The following is an 18,268-nucleotide window of genomic DNA, read 5'->3' as shown; positions in this document are numbered from 1 at the left end:
CTTTTCTTACTGTGATCACTTATCCCACATCAAGGAAAACAAGGAATAAGTTTTTGTATTTTTTTTAATCTTGACGTAGGACAAGTTTTTGTTTCTTAGTTACAGCTAAAACTCACTTTTTTCTTAAGTATGAAAAACAGCAGTCCATCATACACTCATTTTGTTTCTATTAGGGTTTGTTTCTCTCATCTTTCTTATATGGAAAAAAATTCTCAGTAATTTCAATGGGGTACAATATAAGCACATACACGTATGCACACCCACCCATAAAACCTTAAGAGACTCAATATTAATTAATAATAAAAATTAGAAAAATAATGACTGAAAGAAAATAGAATAGATTGACCAACAAATATAAAAAGATAGGACATTGGTTAATAATTCCCACGGGGTAGCAGAATAACTTAATAGAATTTTTTTAAAAAAGAAAAACTCGACAAATGTCTAGCCCCTACCTACACCTACAGATTCAGAATTTCCAGGAAAGAAAACTCGTTGGCATATGCATCTTTAAAAAGCAACACAAATAATTTACTATGCACTGTAGAAGTTGAGAACAAAAGGATTAAAGTAACCCGATCAATCACAACTGTTGAGTGGACCTTAAAACAAAAAAGGATCATGCTAATACGGTTCCTCATTATCTCAAAAATATGATACTCTACATAAGAGATAAGATAGTAATCTTTGTTCAAGACAAAAGCCCAATTAAACAAGTAAAGGAAAATTCTTATGTTGCTTGTGGTAAACAATCTTCGATGTGGCATGTGCCTATGTAAAGTCTTCCAAGATGTACATTAATTTTACTGTCGTTAATTATCAAAATAAAAGATTTTTGAAATCATGACATAAGAGAAAAAAATAAACAAAACTAAGTAAACATTATGGGAAAATTTGGCATATGAGGCACATTAGGTTAGTTTTGTTTGTTTTCTTTCGTACTTTAACAAAATTTCACATCCTTTTCATCAATCTGTAGCGATCTATTTATTTTCTTTTTTTTTATTATTATACTTTAGGTTTTAGGGTACATGTGCACAATGTACAGGTTTGTTAGCTAACAAAAGAATGCTGCCTTTAACTGAGCCCAAGAAGGTGAAGAGGTGGGCCACAATCTTTTATTCCAAAGTGGATATTTCTAAGAAGACTGAAATAAGAATTTATACGAAGACAACCAACTAATGATCAGCTATGAGATAATGAAAAAGTATTGCAATTGCTATACTAAAAAAATCTGACATGTTACATATAGAAATGATAATGATAATAGCTAATATTTCTTAAGAGCTTAATTATTAGCGATGCAATATTCATTTTTCTCACTGCATCCCCACAACATTCTTATGAATAGGTTCCATGGTTTATGCCATCACTTACTGAAGAAGAAACTAAAATAGTTTTTTTTAAAAAAACTGCCCAAGGTCAAAATGTTAGTAAATAGCAGAAGTGGGGCTCTGATCCAGGTCTGTCTGAATTCGAAAATCTATGCTCTTAAGCAGCTCTACTAACAGAAGTACTTAGCAGTCTCAAAGTATAAATTCTGGCAGGCATGTAACATTCCTTCAGGAAATCAAAGAATAAAGGTCTATAAATTATTATATAAAATCACTAAAGACAGAATAAGAATATTAGGCCTAATAGAACATAATAACTTTAGGTCTTAAATTGGTTTAAACATGGATTCGGTTACAGATTTTCTTTAGCCAGCTCCTGGAATAGATGATTTAAAGTTGTATGAACAGAGTTACATACTCAAAATAAGTAAATTCCAATTGGATGAGGTCAGCTAATCTCTTAAATACAGGACTATTTCTAGGTGAATCAGAATGTTCAATTATTTGTGAAAAGTTTAAGTCCTATCATAACTTACTGTTATTTTTAAATCAGAAACAGCTGATCACATGATTTGGGAGCTTTAAAAAGTGCTAGTTCATTTAAATGGTGTTAGGTACATAAGATATTGCTAACAAAAATGTGCTTTAGGATATTGTTTTATCTGATTATCCATGAGGAAAATAAGTATGACACTTCATTCAGGTTTAAATTAATATTTGAAGCAACAGCAATTTTTTAAATGATAAACCCAAAATATATATTCTAAACTCATGAAATGTGTAATCTCAAATTATTCATGCAAAAGAACAGTCCTACATTTTAAAAAAAGAATTGGAAAAAAAATCAGCAAGGATCCATGGGTTGAGGTGATCCAATACGACAAGATGACATAAACAAACCCTCAACTTTTGTCAATGCACTGAGAATAAAGAGAATGTCATGAGTCTTTCATAATACTGACCTCAGGATAATCATTTTTGAAATAAAGAATATTTGTAACAGAGTAACCACTATTTTAATTTGGATTAAAAAAATAAGAAAGGGGGGTGGAACTTCTGGAATGGCAATATGAGGAGCTAGCGGGGGGAACCTCTACTCCAGAATGTCATCTGTTAAGCAGGGTGTATTAGTTCATTCTCACATTGCTAGAAGGAAATACACAAGACTGGGTAATTTATCAGAAAAAGGGGTTTAATTGATTCACAGTTCTGCATAGCTGGTTGGGTCTCAGGAAACTTACAATCATGGCAGAAGGTGAAGGGCAAGTAATGCACCTTCTTCATAGGGTGGCGGGACGGAGAAGTCCAAATAGGGGACATGCCAGACATTTATAAAAGCATTAGATCTTGTGAGAACTCACTCACTATCACCAGGACAACATGGGGGAAACTGCACCATGATCCATTCACGTCCCACTGAGTCCCTGTCACGACATGTAGGGATTATGGGAACTACAATTCAAGATGAGATTTGGAAGGGGACACAGCCAAATCATGTGACAGGGCAAACTGGCAAAGCAGTCATTCAGTCTCTGGAAAATTGATCAAAGGTCTTACAACAAAGTGAGAAGCATTTATTCAAAAAAATGTATAGAAACTAGTATTAATAGATGTCAGCTACGAGAAGAAAGAATCAGTAAACCTTAAGAACTACTGATAAAGATCATACAATCTGAAGAACAGAGAAAGGAAAAATAACAAACAAAAATGACTAGAGCCTAAAAATCATGTGAGACCCCATTAAGAAAACTAACACATACATAATGAAAGTAACACCCGAGAAAAGAGAAGGAGAAAAAATATGAATGGCTGAAAACTTCCCAAAATTGATGAAAAACAATCTACACATAGAAGAGGTTAAATGACTTCCACATAGAATAAATGAAAAGACACACACCTAGAAACATCATAGTCAAAATACTAAAAGTGAAAAACAGACAATTTGAAAACAGGATAAAAATAACTCATAGTGTATAAGAGAATCTGAAAAAGATTAACAGCTTACTTCTCATATGTAGGATAGAAGGCAATGAGATGACATATTCAAAGTGCTAAAATCAACCAACAAAAACTGCCTACAATCTATTTTTTAAATAACTAACTTTAAAGAATACAAGCGAAAAAATACACAAATTAATTGTTAGGAGATACAACTTATAATAAATACTAAAGGACACCAACAAACTAGGCACAGAAGAGGCATTCCTCAAAGTAATAAAAGCCAAACATGCCAAACCACAGCCAACATCATACTGAATGGGAAAAATTTGAAATTATTTCCTCTAAGACCTGAAACAAGACAAGGATGCCCATCTTCACTACCTCTATTCAACACAGTACTGGAAGTCCTACCCAGAGCAATCAGACAAGAGAAAGAAATAAAGTGCATCTAAATTGGAAAACAGGAATTTGAACTATCTCTATTTGCCAATGACATGACTGCATACCTAGAAAACCCCTAGGACTCCTCCAAAAAACTCTTAGATTTGATAAATGAATTCAGTAAAGTCTCAGGTTACAAAATCAATGTACACACATCAGTAGCACCAATAACAACGAAGGTGAGAATAAAATAAAAAACACAATCCCATTTACAATAGCTACAAAAAAAAATTTTAAATACCCAGGAATATATATAACCAAGTAGGTGAAAGATCTCTATAAGGAGAACTACAAAACACTGCTAAGAAATAAAAAAAAAAGCATTAATGACAAAAACAAATGAGAATACATCTCATAATCATGGACTGGAAGAATCAGTATCATTAAAATGACCACACTGCCCAAAGCAATTTACAGATACTATGGAATTAATATCAAAATACCAACATAATTGTTCACAAAATAGAAAAAATAATCCTAAAATTCATATAAAACAAAAAAGCCCAAATAAGCAATCCTAAGCAAAAAAAGCAAACCTGGAAGCATATTTACCCAATTTCAAATTATACTACAAAGATGTAGTAATCAAAACAGTATGGTACTGGTATAAAATTAGATACTTAGACCAATGTAACAGAATAGAGAACCCAGAAATAAAGCCAAATGCTTACAGCCAAGTGATCTTTGATAAAGCACATAAAAACATAAATTGAGGAAAGGACAACCTATTCAACAAATGGTGCTGGAAAAACTGGACATCCACATATAGAAGAATAAAACTGGATTTCTATTTCTCACCATACACAAAAATCAACTGAAGATGAATTAAAGACTTAAATCTAAGACTTAAAACCATAAAATTTGAAGAAGAAAATAAATACTAAAGGAAGTTCTTAACACTAATGCAAGCAGATCCAGATAATAATTTGATCTATGTGAAAAAACAAAGCATGCCGGTAAAGGTAGTGATGCCACTTGATATCCAAAAGGACTGATTCCAGGACTATTTAGGATACGAAAATCTGAGATTGTTCAAGCCCCTGGCCCTGTGAAACCTGCAGATACAAACATGTGGCCCTCCATATCCATGGATTTCTCAACTCATGAATACAATGTTCAATTCATGGATGCAGAACCCATTGGTATGGAGGGAGCAGTAATTATAAGGGTAATTTTAAATGACAGCAAAATTGGATGCTGCTTCTTTTTTCCTGATTTAAAAAGCAACTGTTTAAAATAATATGCATATAATTCTATTTGTACAAGAGACAAACTTTATATTCAAAGACACAAATTGGTTCAAAGTAAAAGGATGGGAAAATATATACAGCAGTCCCTAACCTTTTTGGCACCAGGAAACGGTATCATGGAAGACAATTTTTCCGCAGACTAGGGTAAAGGGGATGGTTTCAGGATGAAATTGTTAAACTTCAGATCATCAGGCATTACATTCTCATAGGAGCATGTAACCTAGATCTCTCACATGTGCAGTTCACCATAGGGTTTTGCATGGCTATGAGAATATAATGCCACTTATCTGAGGTGGTGGAGCTCAGGCAGTAATGCTTGCTTGCCCACCAACACTTCCTGCTGTGCAGCCCAGTTCCTAACAGGACACCAAATGGTACCGGTCCACAGCCTGGGGGTTAGGGACCCCTGCTATACAAATCACCACCAAAATAGAATGGGAGTGGCTATATTAAATATCAGAAAAAAATAGACTTTATACCAAAAAAAATCTTACTAGGGATAAAAAATATGATGAGAGTGAATCCATCAGGAAGACTGATATGGTTTGGCTCTGTGTCCCCACCCAAACTTCATCTTGAATTATAATTCCCACATGTCAGGGGGAGGGCCTCGCAGGAAGTGATTAGATCATGGGGGTGATTTCCTCCATGCTGTTCTCATGATAATGGTGAGTTCTCATGAGATCTGATGGCTTAAAAGTGTGGCTCTTCCCACTTCACTATCTCTCTCTCCTGCTGTCTTGCGAAGAAGGTGCTTGCTTCTCCTTTGCCTTCTGCCACGATTATAAGTTTTCTGAGGTCTCCCCAGCAATGTGGAACTGTGAGTCAGTTAAATCTCTTTTCTTTATAAATTACCCAATCTCAAGTAGTTCTTTATAACAGTGTGAAAACTGACTAATACAAAAAATTGGTACCAGGAGTGGGGAGCTGCTATAAAGACACCTAAAAATGTGGAAGCAAATTGGGAACTGGGTAAAAGATGAAAGCTGAAACACATTGGAGAGCTCAGAAGAAGACAAGAAGACGTGGGAAAGTTTGTAACTTCCTAGAGACTTGTTGAATGGTTTTGACCAAAATACTGACACTAATATGGACAATGAAGTCCACGCTGAGGTGATCTCAGAGGGGGATGAGAAACTTATTGAGATCTGGAGCAAACGTCATTCTTGCTATCCTTTAACAGAGAGACTCATGGCATTTTGCCCCTGCCCTAGAGATCTGTAAAATGCTGAACTTGAGAGACATGATTTAGGATATCTGGCAGAAGAAATGTCTAAGCAGCAAAGCATTCTAGAAGTGACCTTTTTCTGAAAGTGCACAGTCACACATTCACAAAGAGATGATCTCAAATTGGAACTTATTTTTAAAATGGAAGCAGAATATAAAAGTTTGGAAAATTTGCAGACTGACCAAACATGCAATAGAAAATAAAAACCCATTTTCTGGGGAGAAATTCAAGTTGGCTGTAGTAATTTGCATAAGCAACAAGGAGTTGAATGTTTATAGCCAAAACAGTGGGAAGATGTCTTCAGGACATTTTAAAGATCTTCATGGCAGCCCCTCCCATAACCCCTAGAGGCCTAGGAGGGAAAAATGGTTGTGTGGGATGGTCTCAGGGCCCCACTGCTCTATGCAGTCTCTGGACATGGCACACTGTCCCAGTTACTCCAGCTCTAGCTGTGGCTAAAAGGGGCCAAGGTACAGGTCAGTCCATTGCCTCAGAGGGTGTAAGCCCCAAGCCTTGGTAGCTTCAACGTGGTGTTGGCACTGCAGGTGCACAGAAGGCAAGGATTGAGATTTGGGAGCCTTTGCCTAGATTTCAGAGGATGTATGTAAACGCCTGGATGTCCAGGCAGAAGTTTGCTACAGAGGAGGAGCCGTCACAGAGAACCTCTACTAGGGGAGTGCAGAAGGGAAATGTGGGGTTGGATCCCCTACACAGAGTCTCCACTGGGACACTACCTAGTGGAGCTGTGAGAAGTGGACCACCATCTTCGAGACTCCAGAATGGTAGATCCTCTGAGAGTTTGCACTGTATGCCTGAAAAAGCTGTAGGCACTCAATACCAGCCTGTGGAAGCAGCCACAGGGCTGTACCCTGCAGAGCCTCAGGGGGAGTGCTGCTCAAAGCCTTGGCAGCTTACCTCTTGTATCAGAATGCCCTGGATGTGAGACATGGAGTCAAAGGAGATAATTTTGGAGATTTAAGACTTAATGACTGCCCTGCTGGGTTTCAGACTCACATGGGGCCTGTAGCTACTTTTTTTTGGCCAATTTGTTCCATTTTGAATGGGACCATTTACCAATGCCTGTACTACCACTGTATCTTGGAAGTAACTAACTTGTTTTTGATTTTACAGGCACATAGGCAAAAGTGATACCTCATCAACACCAGCTTAGGGCAGAAGTCTAGTTTCCTAGATGGCCTATCCCGACAGTCGTAGGAAGGGGGCTTATTACCCAGCATGAATTAAAGTCCTAGTTCCCTGCTCCACCTTCTTTTAACACCACCCCAGTGAAGAGATAGAAGAGTTCCTCATTTATAACCTGATAAAAGTGAAATCTAAGTTCTCTCTAAGAAGCCTTCACTACCATTTCTTCCTATGGTGTTTGGTGGAAGTAGAATGGCTATTATCTAATAGTTTTCTGTCTTACTAGGTGGAGGCTTTTGGTTAGAGAGAGTAGGCTTTTCGTGAGGTTTGTTTCTATATGCCCATTGCTATTTCTGGGTTACTCACTTCTCCAGTACTTTGGTGGGACAAAAAGGGTAAAAAGAAAATCCAGGGAACCCACTACTATGTAGTTACTTGGGTCTCATGGTTCCTAGCTAGTCTGCCTGTTTCTGTCTTACTTTCAGGGACTTACTTCAGGGACTATATTTTTATATAAAATATCCAGTTTTTTTCAATCTCTGCTAAGTAGGAAAAATATAAAAAGTTGTGTCTTCATATTTCTGGAAGCAGAAGTTTATACAAAAATAAGTTATCTTCCTATGCATTACATTTTAGGCTTTTGCCATTTTTGTTTTACTTTACTTGGTATTTTCCACTTTCTTTTCTAAGGATTATTTTTTCAAACTCCTCAACAATATTTCAGCTCAACTGGGACAGGAAAAACGTGATTGATTACATCTAGTCCAGGATAACTAGAAGGATGTAAGATCCCCAGGAGCCAGGACTGGTGGTGAGATAGTGGCAGATTTTTCTATTCCAGTTGCATATTTGAGTAAACACTTACAGGGGAGGGTGAGGTAAAAGTGTGAAGCCCTGAAAACTGAAATGTCAAGGAATGCTATGACTTTAAGTTCCTTCCTTCCTAAATATCATACGTAGTCATGGAATGTAGATGTGGAATTATATCCCACTGAAACAAGGATTTGAATATTTTGCTCACTGCTGTATTTACAATAATCCCTGGCATAAAGAAGATAATCAATAATCTTTGTTGAATTAAGAAATGAATAAATGCAAAGAGAATGTTCACACAACTTTTGTTAACAATAGTAACTAGTGATATTTTGGTTTCCTTTTGAAATACCTAATAATTAACAAATCATCTATCAAATTTTCATATACTACAGTAAAATATGGCTTTTAATATAATAAAATAAAAATACGGCTTTTATTTTAATAATAAAATAAAAAATATTAATGAAAAATTACTTGTTATTGTGAGTGTGCTTAGCTGTTTGTCTAAACAGGTTGCCTTTGATGTTTTAAATCATTTTTTGGTTCTAACTCCACAATATTTTCTTTGCTGCAAACATATTTATTACTATAAATTTCAATACTGGCCAGTTGCATTTTAATTCTTCCCACCCTCAGCGTTAGGGATAAAATAAGTTGTCAAAATCAATACTATAATAATATAGGACTTTTCCTCAACTCAATAACTGTAAAACTGGTTTATATTAATAGAAAAAATATTAAAAACATTATAAAAGGGCCAATTATCATTGCTATAAAAATCAGACTTTGTTTTTTGTTTTTGTTTTTTTTTTTTGAGACGGAGTCTCACTCTGTCACCCAGGCAGGAGTGCAATGGTGCAGTCTCGGCTCACTGCAACCTCCGCCTCCCAGACTCAAGCGATTCTCCTGCCTCAGTCTCCCCAAGTAGCTTGGATTACAGGTGTGAACCACCATGCCCAGCTAATTTTTATATTTTTAGTAGAAACGGGGTTTTGCCATGTTGACCAGGCTGGTCTGGAACCCCCAACCTCAGGTGATCTGCCCGCCTCGGCCTCCCAAAGTGTTGGGATTACAGATGTGAATCACCATGCTCTGCCAAAATCAGATATTTGTTAATGACCTTTTTAACAATGAGCATCAACTACTATATTGGGTATGGTCACAAAAATGACCTCTCATGTCCTAAGACATATCCAATAGACTATTTTAATACCCTAGGTGAAGAAAAAAAAAAAAAAACTTTTCACTTAATTCTGTATCTACTTTGTTTCCTACTTTTATCTAAATGATTTTTTTTTTTTTTTTTGAGACGGAGCCTTGCTCTGTTGCCCAGGCTAGCGTGCAATGGTGCGATCTCGGCTCAGTGCAAGCTCCACCTCCCGGATTCACGCCATTCTCCTGCCTCAGCCTCCCGAGTAGCTGGGACTACAGGCACCTGCCACCATGCCCGGCTAATTTTTTGTATTTTTAGTAGAGACGGGGTTTCACCATGTTAGCCAGGATGGTCTCGATCTCCTGACCTCGTGATCCACCGGCCTCGGCCTCCCGAAGTGCTGGGATTACAGGCATGAGCTACCATGCCCGGCCCAAATGATTTCTTAAGGAAGCTTTTGACACTAAATTATCAACTAAAATGACATTAACTTCTAACAAGTCTAGTGAGGAAGTTTAATCAACAACACAAAAATTTCTATATTCTACCTGTAATAGAGATAATTTTTTATATTTAATATTATAATGAACAATGAAAAACAAAATGCCTATCTAAACATGTATGGTTAAACAAATTATGGTATATTTATACTGTGAAAACTAAAGAAGAGTAACAAAAATAGGAAAAGCTTATATGTACTGACATAAAAATATCTCCAAGTGAGTGAGTAAATACAGCAAGAAAGAGTAAATTTAGTAAGATAGCATTTTTTTTAAATCAATTCAAAACTATATAGCATGTTATGAGCACATAAGTATGTACAAGTAGATGGAGAAATCTGTTAGAAGAATGTACAATGGAACTGCCAATACTGGTTACTTCTGGGGAGAATTGTTTGAATTTTATTTTAATAAAAACATATTCGTTCCTTAATTATTTGTAAAAGAAAAATAATCTAACATGAAGTTTAAAGGGAAATAAAAATTTGACATTAAATGCTCAATGTGCTTTAAATATTTCAGCTTATGCAGGCACAGAATCGAATAATTTTTAAAATAATTTTAAATATTAATGTTTTACTGTGTATCTATGATACTGACATTATAATTTCTGTTATTGCTAAAGTGTACCCAAATCTATCTAATTTGTTTAAGAAAAGAAAAGCAAAAAGATATAATATTTTTTCTGATATATTTCATGCCTTAATTTTTTTCCTGTCAGAGGAACCACAGCAGAGACAAAAAAGATAATCTAGCAACTAATTCTATATTATTTTGTACTTGAATTTGTTCACCTGCTGATACTATATTCTCAAATATTCTCAAACTTTCTCAAATCCAGAACAGTGTCTAATATTACCTTTGTAATCCACTGAGTATGCTTTCAATGGATATTTATTGCTGAATGGAAAGAAATTCTATAGCAAAATAAGACTACACATATAATTTGTATAAGTTTGCACATACCTACATGTGTACATTTTTTACTAAAGTTATCCAAGGTTTAAAAAAGTAAACAACACTCTCAAACCTCTACCTTATATTCATCCACAATAATGCTGAGGGCTTCGTGACCAGCTTTCCTCATGTCTTCCAATTCTTGTTTATGTTTTTCCTGAAAGAAAAAAGAAACTAAAACCATGAGTTTTTCTTCTGTTTTGTTTTCAAAATAATAAAACCATAGGCTTTTGCTGCTTCCACAAATGATTCAGTGGTTTGTGGCACATCAATGCTACAGCTGGAAACAAAGAGAATATATATATATATATATATATATATATATATATATATATATATATATATATATAAAAGCTTTGCTTAAAAGTACTGGGGAACACTGAGGCAATGAGGAATTAAAGGGAAATAAGAGAAAAAGGAAAACCATATTGAGAGGTGAGATAACACAAGGCAAAGGTGCTTTCCCTTGGGACATCTGCCAATTCTTGACCTGAATCAAGAGATGGGAAACCCCGCGTCACTGCAACAAGCCTTGGCCTCTTTATTTCTAATACATCCCAAAGTTTGAGAACCAGTGGAATATGATTAGCCTCCAATTCTACCTACCTAGGACAGGAAAGGATGAAGTCTCTTTGGACACTGTTAACATCCTACAGTCCTTCCAGTTTTTCAAATATGATGTCCAGCTTTCGAAACAAAATTATCAGAAATAACAACAGACAAAACCAAAAAGAAACACTAGCCCCCGCCCCCCCCACACACGCACAGAAAACAGATAAAACAAAAGAAATAGGTCCAGAGATAGGTCCACAGGTGGTTTCGATGCTAGTTATCACAGAATTTTTAAAATGTATATAAGAGTTCTTAACACATCCAAAAAAAACAGAAGGGAAATGGAGAAAACAGATAGGATAGAGATTTTCACCAGAGAACTGGAATCCATAAAATAGAAATTATAGATCTATGGAATATGTACTATTAATAACTCAATAGATGACACAATCAGATGAAAGAGAGCCAGAAACAGAATTAGGAAACCAAAAGAGAGCGAAAAAAAATAAAGACTACAGCAAAAGGAATATTTAATATGATGGAAAATATTTTTTAAATCTTTTAAAAGACATATAGGACAGATTAAGCCAAAGAAAGCAAAAAGAGAAAAAAGACGAGAAAAAAGTGAAACAAGTAGTAAGATGATAAATAAAGAAGTGAAAAAATCCACAAAACTTCCAACATCAGGCATGAATGTGGTACATTATATAATCCATAAGTATTTCTAAAATGAGAAGATATTACAAAATATATCAATAAATATAAAATTTTACATAAAATTTTAAAACTACTAAAATAAAAAACACAATTTACCAAAACTAAAACAAGAATTACAAAATTTGAATAGTCCTATATGTGTTAAAGAAACTGCACCTGTATTAACTAAAAAAACAAACACATACACAAAAAATTCTCCAGACACATGGAATCTCTACACACAGAAAGCTTAATAGGTGAATTTTAAGAAATATTTAAGAAAAAATTAACAGATATCTTCCACAAACTCTTCCAGAGAATGTGAAAATAAGGAATGCTCCCTACCATATTTTACTGGGACAACATACCCCTTATACTAAAATCTGCAAAGTTGTTTAGAAGAAAAGAAAATTATGAGTTAAATCTCTTTTATAAATACAAAAACTAAAATCCTAAAGAAAATAATAGCAAATTAAACCTAGTGACATAAAGAATACATCTCAATCAAGTGGGATTTATTATACTAATGCCAAGTTGGTTGTAGTGATGAACCACATAAACCTCCTATACAATCTTCCACACACTCCGCTTCTGACACTGGCTTGCTGGGTGTCACTGCCTAAGATGACAGCAGAAGACACGTGCTGCAACTGGCACTGCCTCTGCCAGCCTGTGACCCACCGTGAATGACTGCAAAGGATAACTCACTGTCACTTGAAGGAGCTCTGAGAGAAAATTAAGCTGCAACTATATTTAGGATAAAAGAGAATGCTGATAGTTCTTGTCCATTTACTGCTACCACTTCCTTTTTCATCAATTCCCCTTACTTATTATACCTTACTGATTAAACAGGTTCCATTTCATTATCAACATCTTATTCTTTTTTCTGGTAAGCCCTTTATCTTGTCATATTACAGCTAAATCACAATTTATTCAACTACCTAATCATAAAGAATCAACGGCAATTGTCAAAAACACAGATTTTTGTTAGTATGATTATAAATCCATGTTTCATGGCAACGATCTATTTTAAGACAGTTTCCCATTTTTGTGGGAGCTCATTTAGTTAAAACTAGGTAATAATAACTAAATCCATTTACCTGCTTAAGAAAATTCCTGTAATATACTACACTATAAACAAGCAAACAAATGAGGACATCACTAAAACTCATCACTTTGGAACTCCCATTCATGTCAAGTTATTTCACAAATAGTATATTACTGTTTCATGTAATGACCTAGGTAAGGCAAAAGCACCAACCCATATACTAAATATTAGCATAGCTTTTATTCTCATTGCTCAAGATTTTACAAGTAAATAGAAATATTCTGCCATTTTATGTTTATAACCTAGTGGATCATCATAGGCAGTTCTTGGGATGCATATATCCTACCCTGGGGATATATGCAGTCAGATACGCTAGTGTTACCCAGAGAGTGCTTTACAAAATAGAAAAGCTAATATAAAATAGGCTACCATGGTCAAACAAATTCTGGAAATTAACAACATATATTCACATATTAAAACCTCTGACAAACTCAAAAGTAATCTGTTTACCTTTACTAAAATTAGGATTTTTTAAACTTACCTGATTAAATATTATTTTCTTTCTTTCTGGACAATACCTATTACTAATTTAAAAATTGAAGAGACTACCAAAAAAGTTCAAAAATCTTTAAAAATTAGAGTTAATTAGCCTAAAGCAAAGCAAATTACCCTAGATGCCTTAAGTGAAACTAAAGAAGAATATATTCTTTGGCCTAATTACAAATTGAAAATAAACGTATAGCATTTCAATTATAGTGTAATCACTCAATATCGATGGCTCTGAATAATGACATTGGTCATTAAAAAGTATTGGTGGGTAGGCTGGGTGCTGTGGCTCACGCCTGTAATCCCAGCACTTTGGGAGGCCAAGGCAGGCAGATCACGAGGTCAGGAGTTCGAGACCAGCCTGGCCAACATAGTGAAACCCTGTCTGTACTAAAAATACAAAAATTAGCCAGGCGTGGTGGTGGGAGCCTGTAGTCCCAGCTACTCGGGAGGCGGAGGAAGGAGAATCACTTGAACCTGGGAGGCGGAGGTTGCGGTGAGCCAAGATCGCGCCACTGCACTCCAGCCTGGGCAACAGAGCAAGACTCTGTCTCAAAAAGAAAAAAAAAGTATTGGTATGCTATTAAAAGTGTAAGACTATTACACTTGCTATACTTGCTATTTGCTGCTGTGCTTCAAATGCTATTTACCCTAGATATTGCATGTTCACTTCCTCTACATCATGCTCAAAAATTATCTTACTAGAGAGACTTTTCCTGACCACTTATATAAAATAGTACACCACTGATCAATATCCACTAATCATGCTTTTTCTCATAGCACCTATCACTATGTATTACACTTATTGTTCATTCCTGTGTGCCCCCACTATATTGGAAGAGGTAGTGCTAGTACTCCACAACACTATGGCGCTTATTAAAGTGAGGAAAAAAGGACATCAGAAAGATTTCACACTTTGACAACACAATTTGAGAGCATAAAATTTTACTTGACACTGAATACATGTACCTTAAATGGTGCCTTATATAGTATGTCAGCTCAGTCAATAAGCACTGAATAAAGAAGAAATAGAATGGCCAAGATTTGAAGGCGAAATATATTTGGGAAGTGCGAAAGGTGTTTCCTTCTTCATCAGAGGGAGACAGAACTACTTTATGTCAAAATAAAAACGTTAATAACATTATTCACAATCTGGTCTTCAAAAGGAGGCTCCTTGACAGGTTCAAGTAGATGTTTGTTGAACGACTGAATGAGAATAAAATCAATGTTCTTTTTCTGATACAAGCTAAGCATATAAATTAAAAAACATCTTTTGGGTACATTTCTCTATCTGTTAAAAGAGGGAGATGGAATAAATTATTTCTAAGATACACTTCCAACTTCCTTAATGCTATCCTATAATACAGTATGTTACAAATAGATCAATTAACCCTCCTTTGCTTACTTCAAAGTTACTAATGGCAATCATACAACCACACTGTGACACAACAATCTGTCCACAGGAATAACCAAGTAGTCATACTAAAATTCATTTCGGCCGGGCGCGGTGGCTCACGCTTGTAATCCCAGCACTTTGGGAGGCCGAGGCGGGCGGATCACGAGGTCAGGAGATCGAGACCATGGTGAAACCCCGTCTCTACTAAAAAATACAAAAAATTAGCCGGGCGTGGTGGCGGGCGCCTGTAGTCCCAGCTACTCGGAGAGGCTGAGGCAGGAGAATGGCGTGAACCCGGGAGGCGGAGCTTGCAGTGAGCCGTGATTGCGCCACTGCACTCCAGCCTGGGTGACAGAGCGAGACTCCGTCTCAAAAAAAAAAAAAAAAAAAAAAATTCATTTCAAGAATATAGAGCCAAATATTTACAGCCTGTCTTTAAAGGAGTCAAGCCAAATTTGACCACAATGATAACCTTCTTTCAAAATGTCAAACCCCAAAACATCACTAGAAAGAGATGACAAAGGCAAATATCCTCACCTTAAATAAAATTATGGAATTTTTAAGCAAAAAGAGACTTCAAAAGTGAACTATTTCAATACGTTCATTTTATAAATGAGGTTACTGAGGCCCAGATAAGTCAAAAAATTTGTTCAAGGTCACTAAAATAATATGATTGTGTGCCAGGTATTGTTCAATAAGGGCACAGCAAAGCCTAAATCAGATCTCCTGATAGCCACCCTAACGCTTATTTGAAAATATCCTATCAAAAATCAAGCTATTTGAATGTATTCTCACTCCCTCATCAATAGGTATGTTTTCTGTTTATAAGTCAATAAAACACAGAATCACATATCATATTTCATACATTCTGGTGAAGCAAAGACATATAACTAGTCATGGTCTGTAAAATCTGAAATAGTCATTCATCAATTTATTACTGCTAACCAGAAATTTTGGTCTGACAAAACTGATGCAAAGGTGCTTTTCAAAGGTAAATGGAAGCATATTCCAACCGAGCCTCCACTACCCATAACTGCTCCAATCCCAACTGCTTCTTAGCTAAAATGATTAAATATACCTAAGTCTCATACTCTTAATATGCCTGGACATGATGAGTATTCAAGAAATTTTTTAATAGATACACATGTAAACAAGGAACTATACAATCAACAAATAAAGGTGCTTTCCAAAAAAAAGAAATATTAACAAAAAATTTTTTTGGTAACCATCACTGGTATATTGATGACAACACGTGATATGAATATCTGAATCAAGGCTTTCTTTTAAAAAGCTCATATTCTATTTTTGTTGGCAATTGCCAAGTAGAACCTCTACTAATCACTTCTAAGAAATTAATTCATGCATAGCAACAGGATCCTCTGCTACATGGATGACTAAAAGTGAGCATTTATTTGATGTGTTTGGAATGAATTATTACAGTGATCTTAAAAAGATAAAGAAATTCCAAAGATCAACTAACCACATTATATTCCATCTATCAGAAAGCAGCTGCTTTTCACCTTCCAAATTATTTGGTCAAGAGCCAGTCTATAATTAGCCTACCAGAACATAATTAGCAAATAATATCTGATTGAGAAAGGTTTTCCAATATGGAACATAATTAGCAAATATTATCTGATTAAGAAAGGTCTTCTAATATAGAACATAATTAGCCAAATAATATCTGATTGAGAAAGGTTTTCCAATATAGGCTTCACCACCACCTTCTTGGAAGCCACAAGATTACATCCCTTTCACAACAACTAATCACCTGTATTGGAGAAGGCAGACACAAACACCTCCAGATATTCCAAAAGGAAATCTGTGGGGCAAGAAATCAAAATAAAGATGGTGTGATAACATACAACCCATACATGAAAAAATTCGGAATGAGAAATGGTACAAAATTACCCCTCCCAAAATCTGAAAAATCCAACACACCTAAATGGCCTAATTATAAATGCCAGAGTAGTGCAAAAAAGATAAGATTATACCATATGTGCATACCATCAATACAGAAGAAAAACAACCAAACAACACCTCTTCAGTTCTCATCAACCACATCACTTGACAGCTGCAATAAGCCTGGTTGTTTTTCCTAAAGGAGCCATAATCCTTGCAACAAAAGTAGGTTTCACGAGCGTGATACAACATTATGCAACAGAAGTCTTTCCCACAGAATAAATGTTTAGTCTCCACCTCTACATTCTGTCTCATTTCTCAGTCTCTCTATACATGTAGTAACAAATAACAGCACGTGACAGGCCCTTCAAAATCATCCCCAGTCTCACAAACTAATTCCAAATTTAGACAAATATAAAATGGAAGAAAAAAAACACACACGATAAGAATCAGTCTAAAAGTTAAATATTACAAATGGAAATAAATAATTTTGCCATAGGATTCTATCTCCAATACTAAAATGGATGCCCTTAATAAGATTGTCCCTCTAGAGTAAGATAACCAAAATCTCAAAAGACTAATTTTAATCACTGTTCCTATCCCAATAATGGCTGCCTTAACACATGGCATGAATTTCATGGCATGCAGAATCCAAAGCCATCAGCTTTGCTGAATCCTCTCAATCAAAAACAGGATTAAAAAAGCAAATTTCCCCTGGAATTCTCCTAACAGATACAGTGGGGAAGGTATGCAAAGGACCCAACAATCTACTCATACAAGCACAGAAGTAATTTTCCTGTATGTTAATTTACAAACCCCAGAAATGACAATTTCACATCCACGTCTAAGGCAAAACATCAAGGAAAGAAATTGGTGGTGAGCAAAAGAGGAATGAATAAACAGGTCACACTAAATTCATCAACCTGAAGGTGAAAACAACTACTCAAATGAAATTCATAAGAGAAGATGACATGTTTACAACAGTGCCATGATTGTTGCCACTGTCAATTCTCCATTAGCACAACATGTCCTCTACCAACCACATTCTGTGAAAGAATGAAGGCCAAATCCTACACAGCCTGAGAAATGTAGCCTTTTGCAAAACCCCAGCTGAGATCCTGGTTAATTTATTGATTGGATTGGCTCTGTTCCCACTGCTACTTCAATGTCACCTTATCAAGTGCTCCAATAGGAAAGAAACTCCACTTTGCATCGGATTCAGTTTATTAGCATCAGATTCAGATTATTATTTATCTTTAGCTTTGTTAAGATCTTCAAAGGCATGGAGCATCAGATTCAGATTATTATTTATCTTTAGCTTTGTTAAGATCTTCAAAGGCATGGAGCCTTGAAAGGCAGATGCTC

At 35.5% G+C, this 18,268-nt stretch overlaps 1 protein-coding gene across 14 annotated transcripts in view; it reads right to left on the bottom strand.

Moving 5' to 3' along the window:
- Positions 1 to 18,268, bottom strand: part of CCDC91 (coiled-coil domain containing 91) — a 363,108-nt gene that overhangs the window by 175,751 nt on the left and 169,089 nt on the right. For all 14 annotated transcript variants that reach the window (XM_055280261.2, XM_063640331.1, XM_055280264.2 and 11 more), the window contains one exon: positions 10,843 to 10,920. In XM_055280261.2, coding sequence (XP_055136236.2) covers positions 10,843 to 10,920 — 78 coding nt within the window. The remainder of the gene's footprint in view (positions 1 to 10,842; positions 10,921 to 18,268) is intronic.

The sequence above is a fragment of the Symphalangus syndactylus genome, chromosome 5 (genome assembly GCF_028878055.3).
Source record: "Symphalangus syndactylus isolate Jambi chromosome 5, NHGRI_mSymSyn1-v2.1_pri, whole genome shotgun sequence".
Classification (NCBI taxonomy): Eukaryota; Metazoa; Chordata; class Mammalia; order Primates; family Hylobatidae; genus Symphalangus; species Symphalangus syndactylus.
This window is presented reverse-complemented; position numbering and strand designations above follow the sequence as displayed.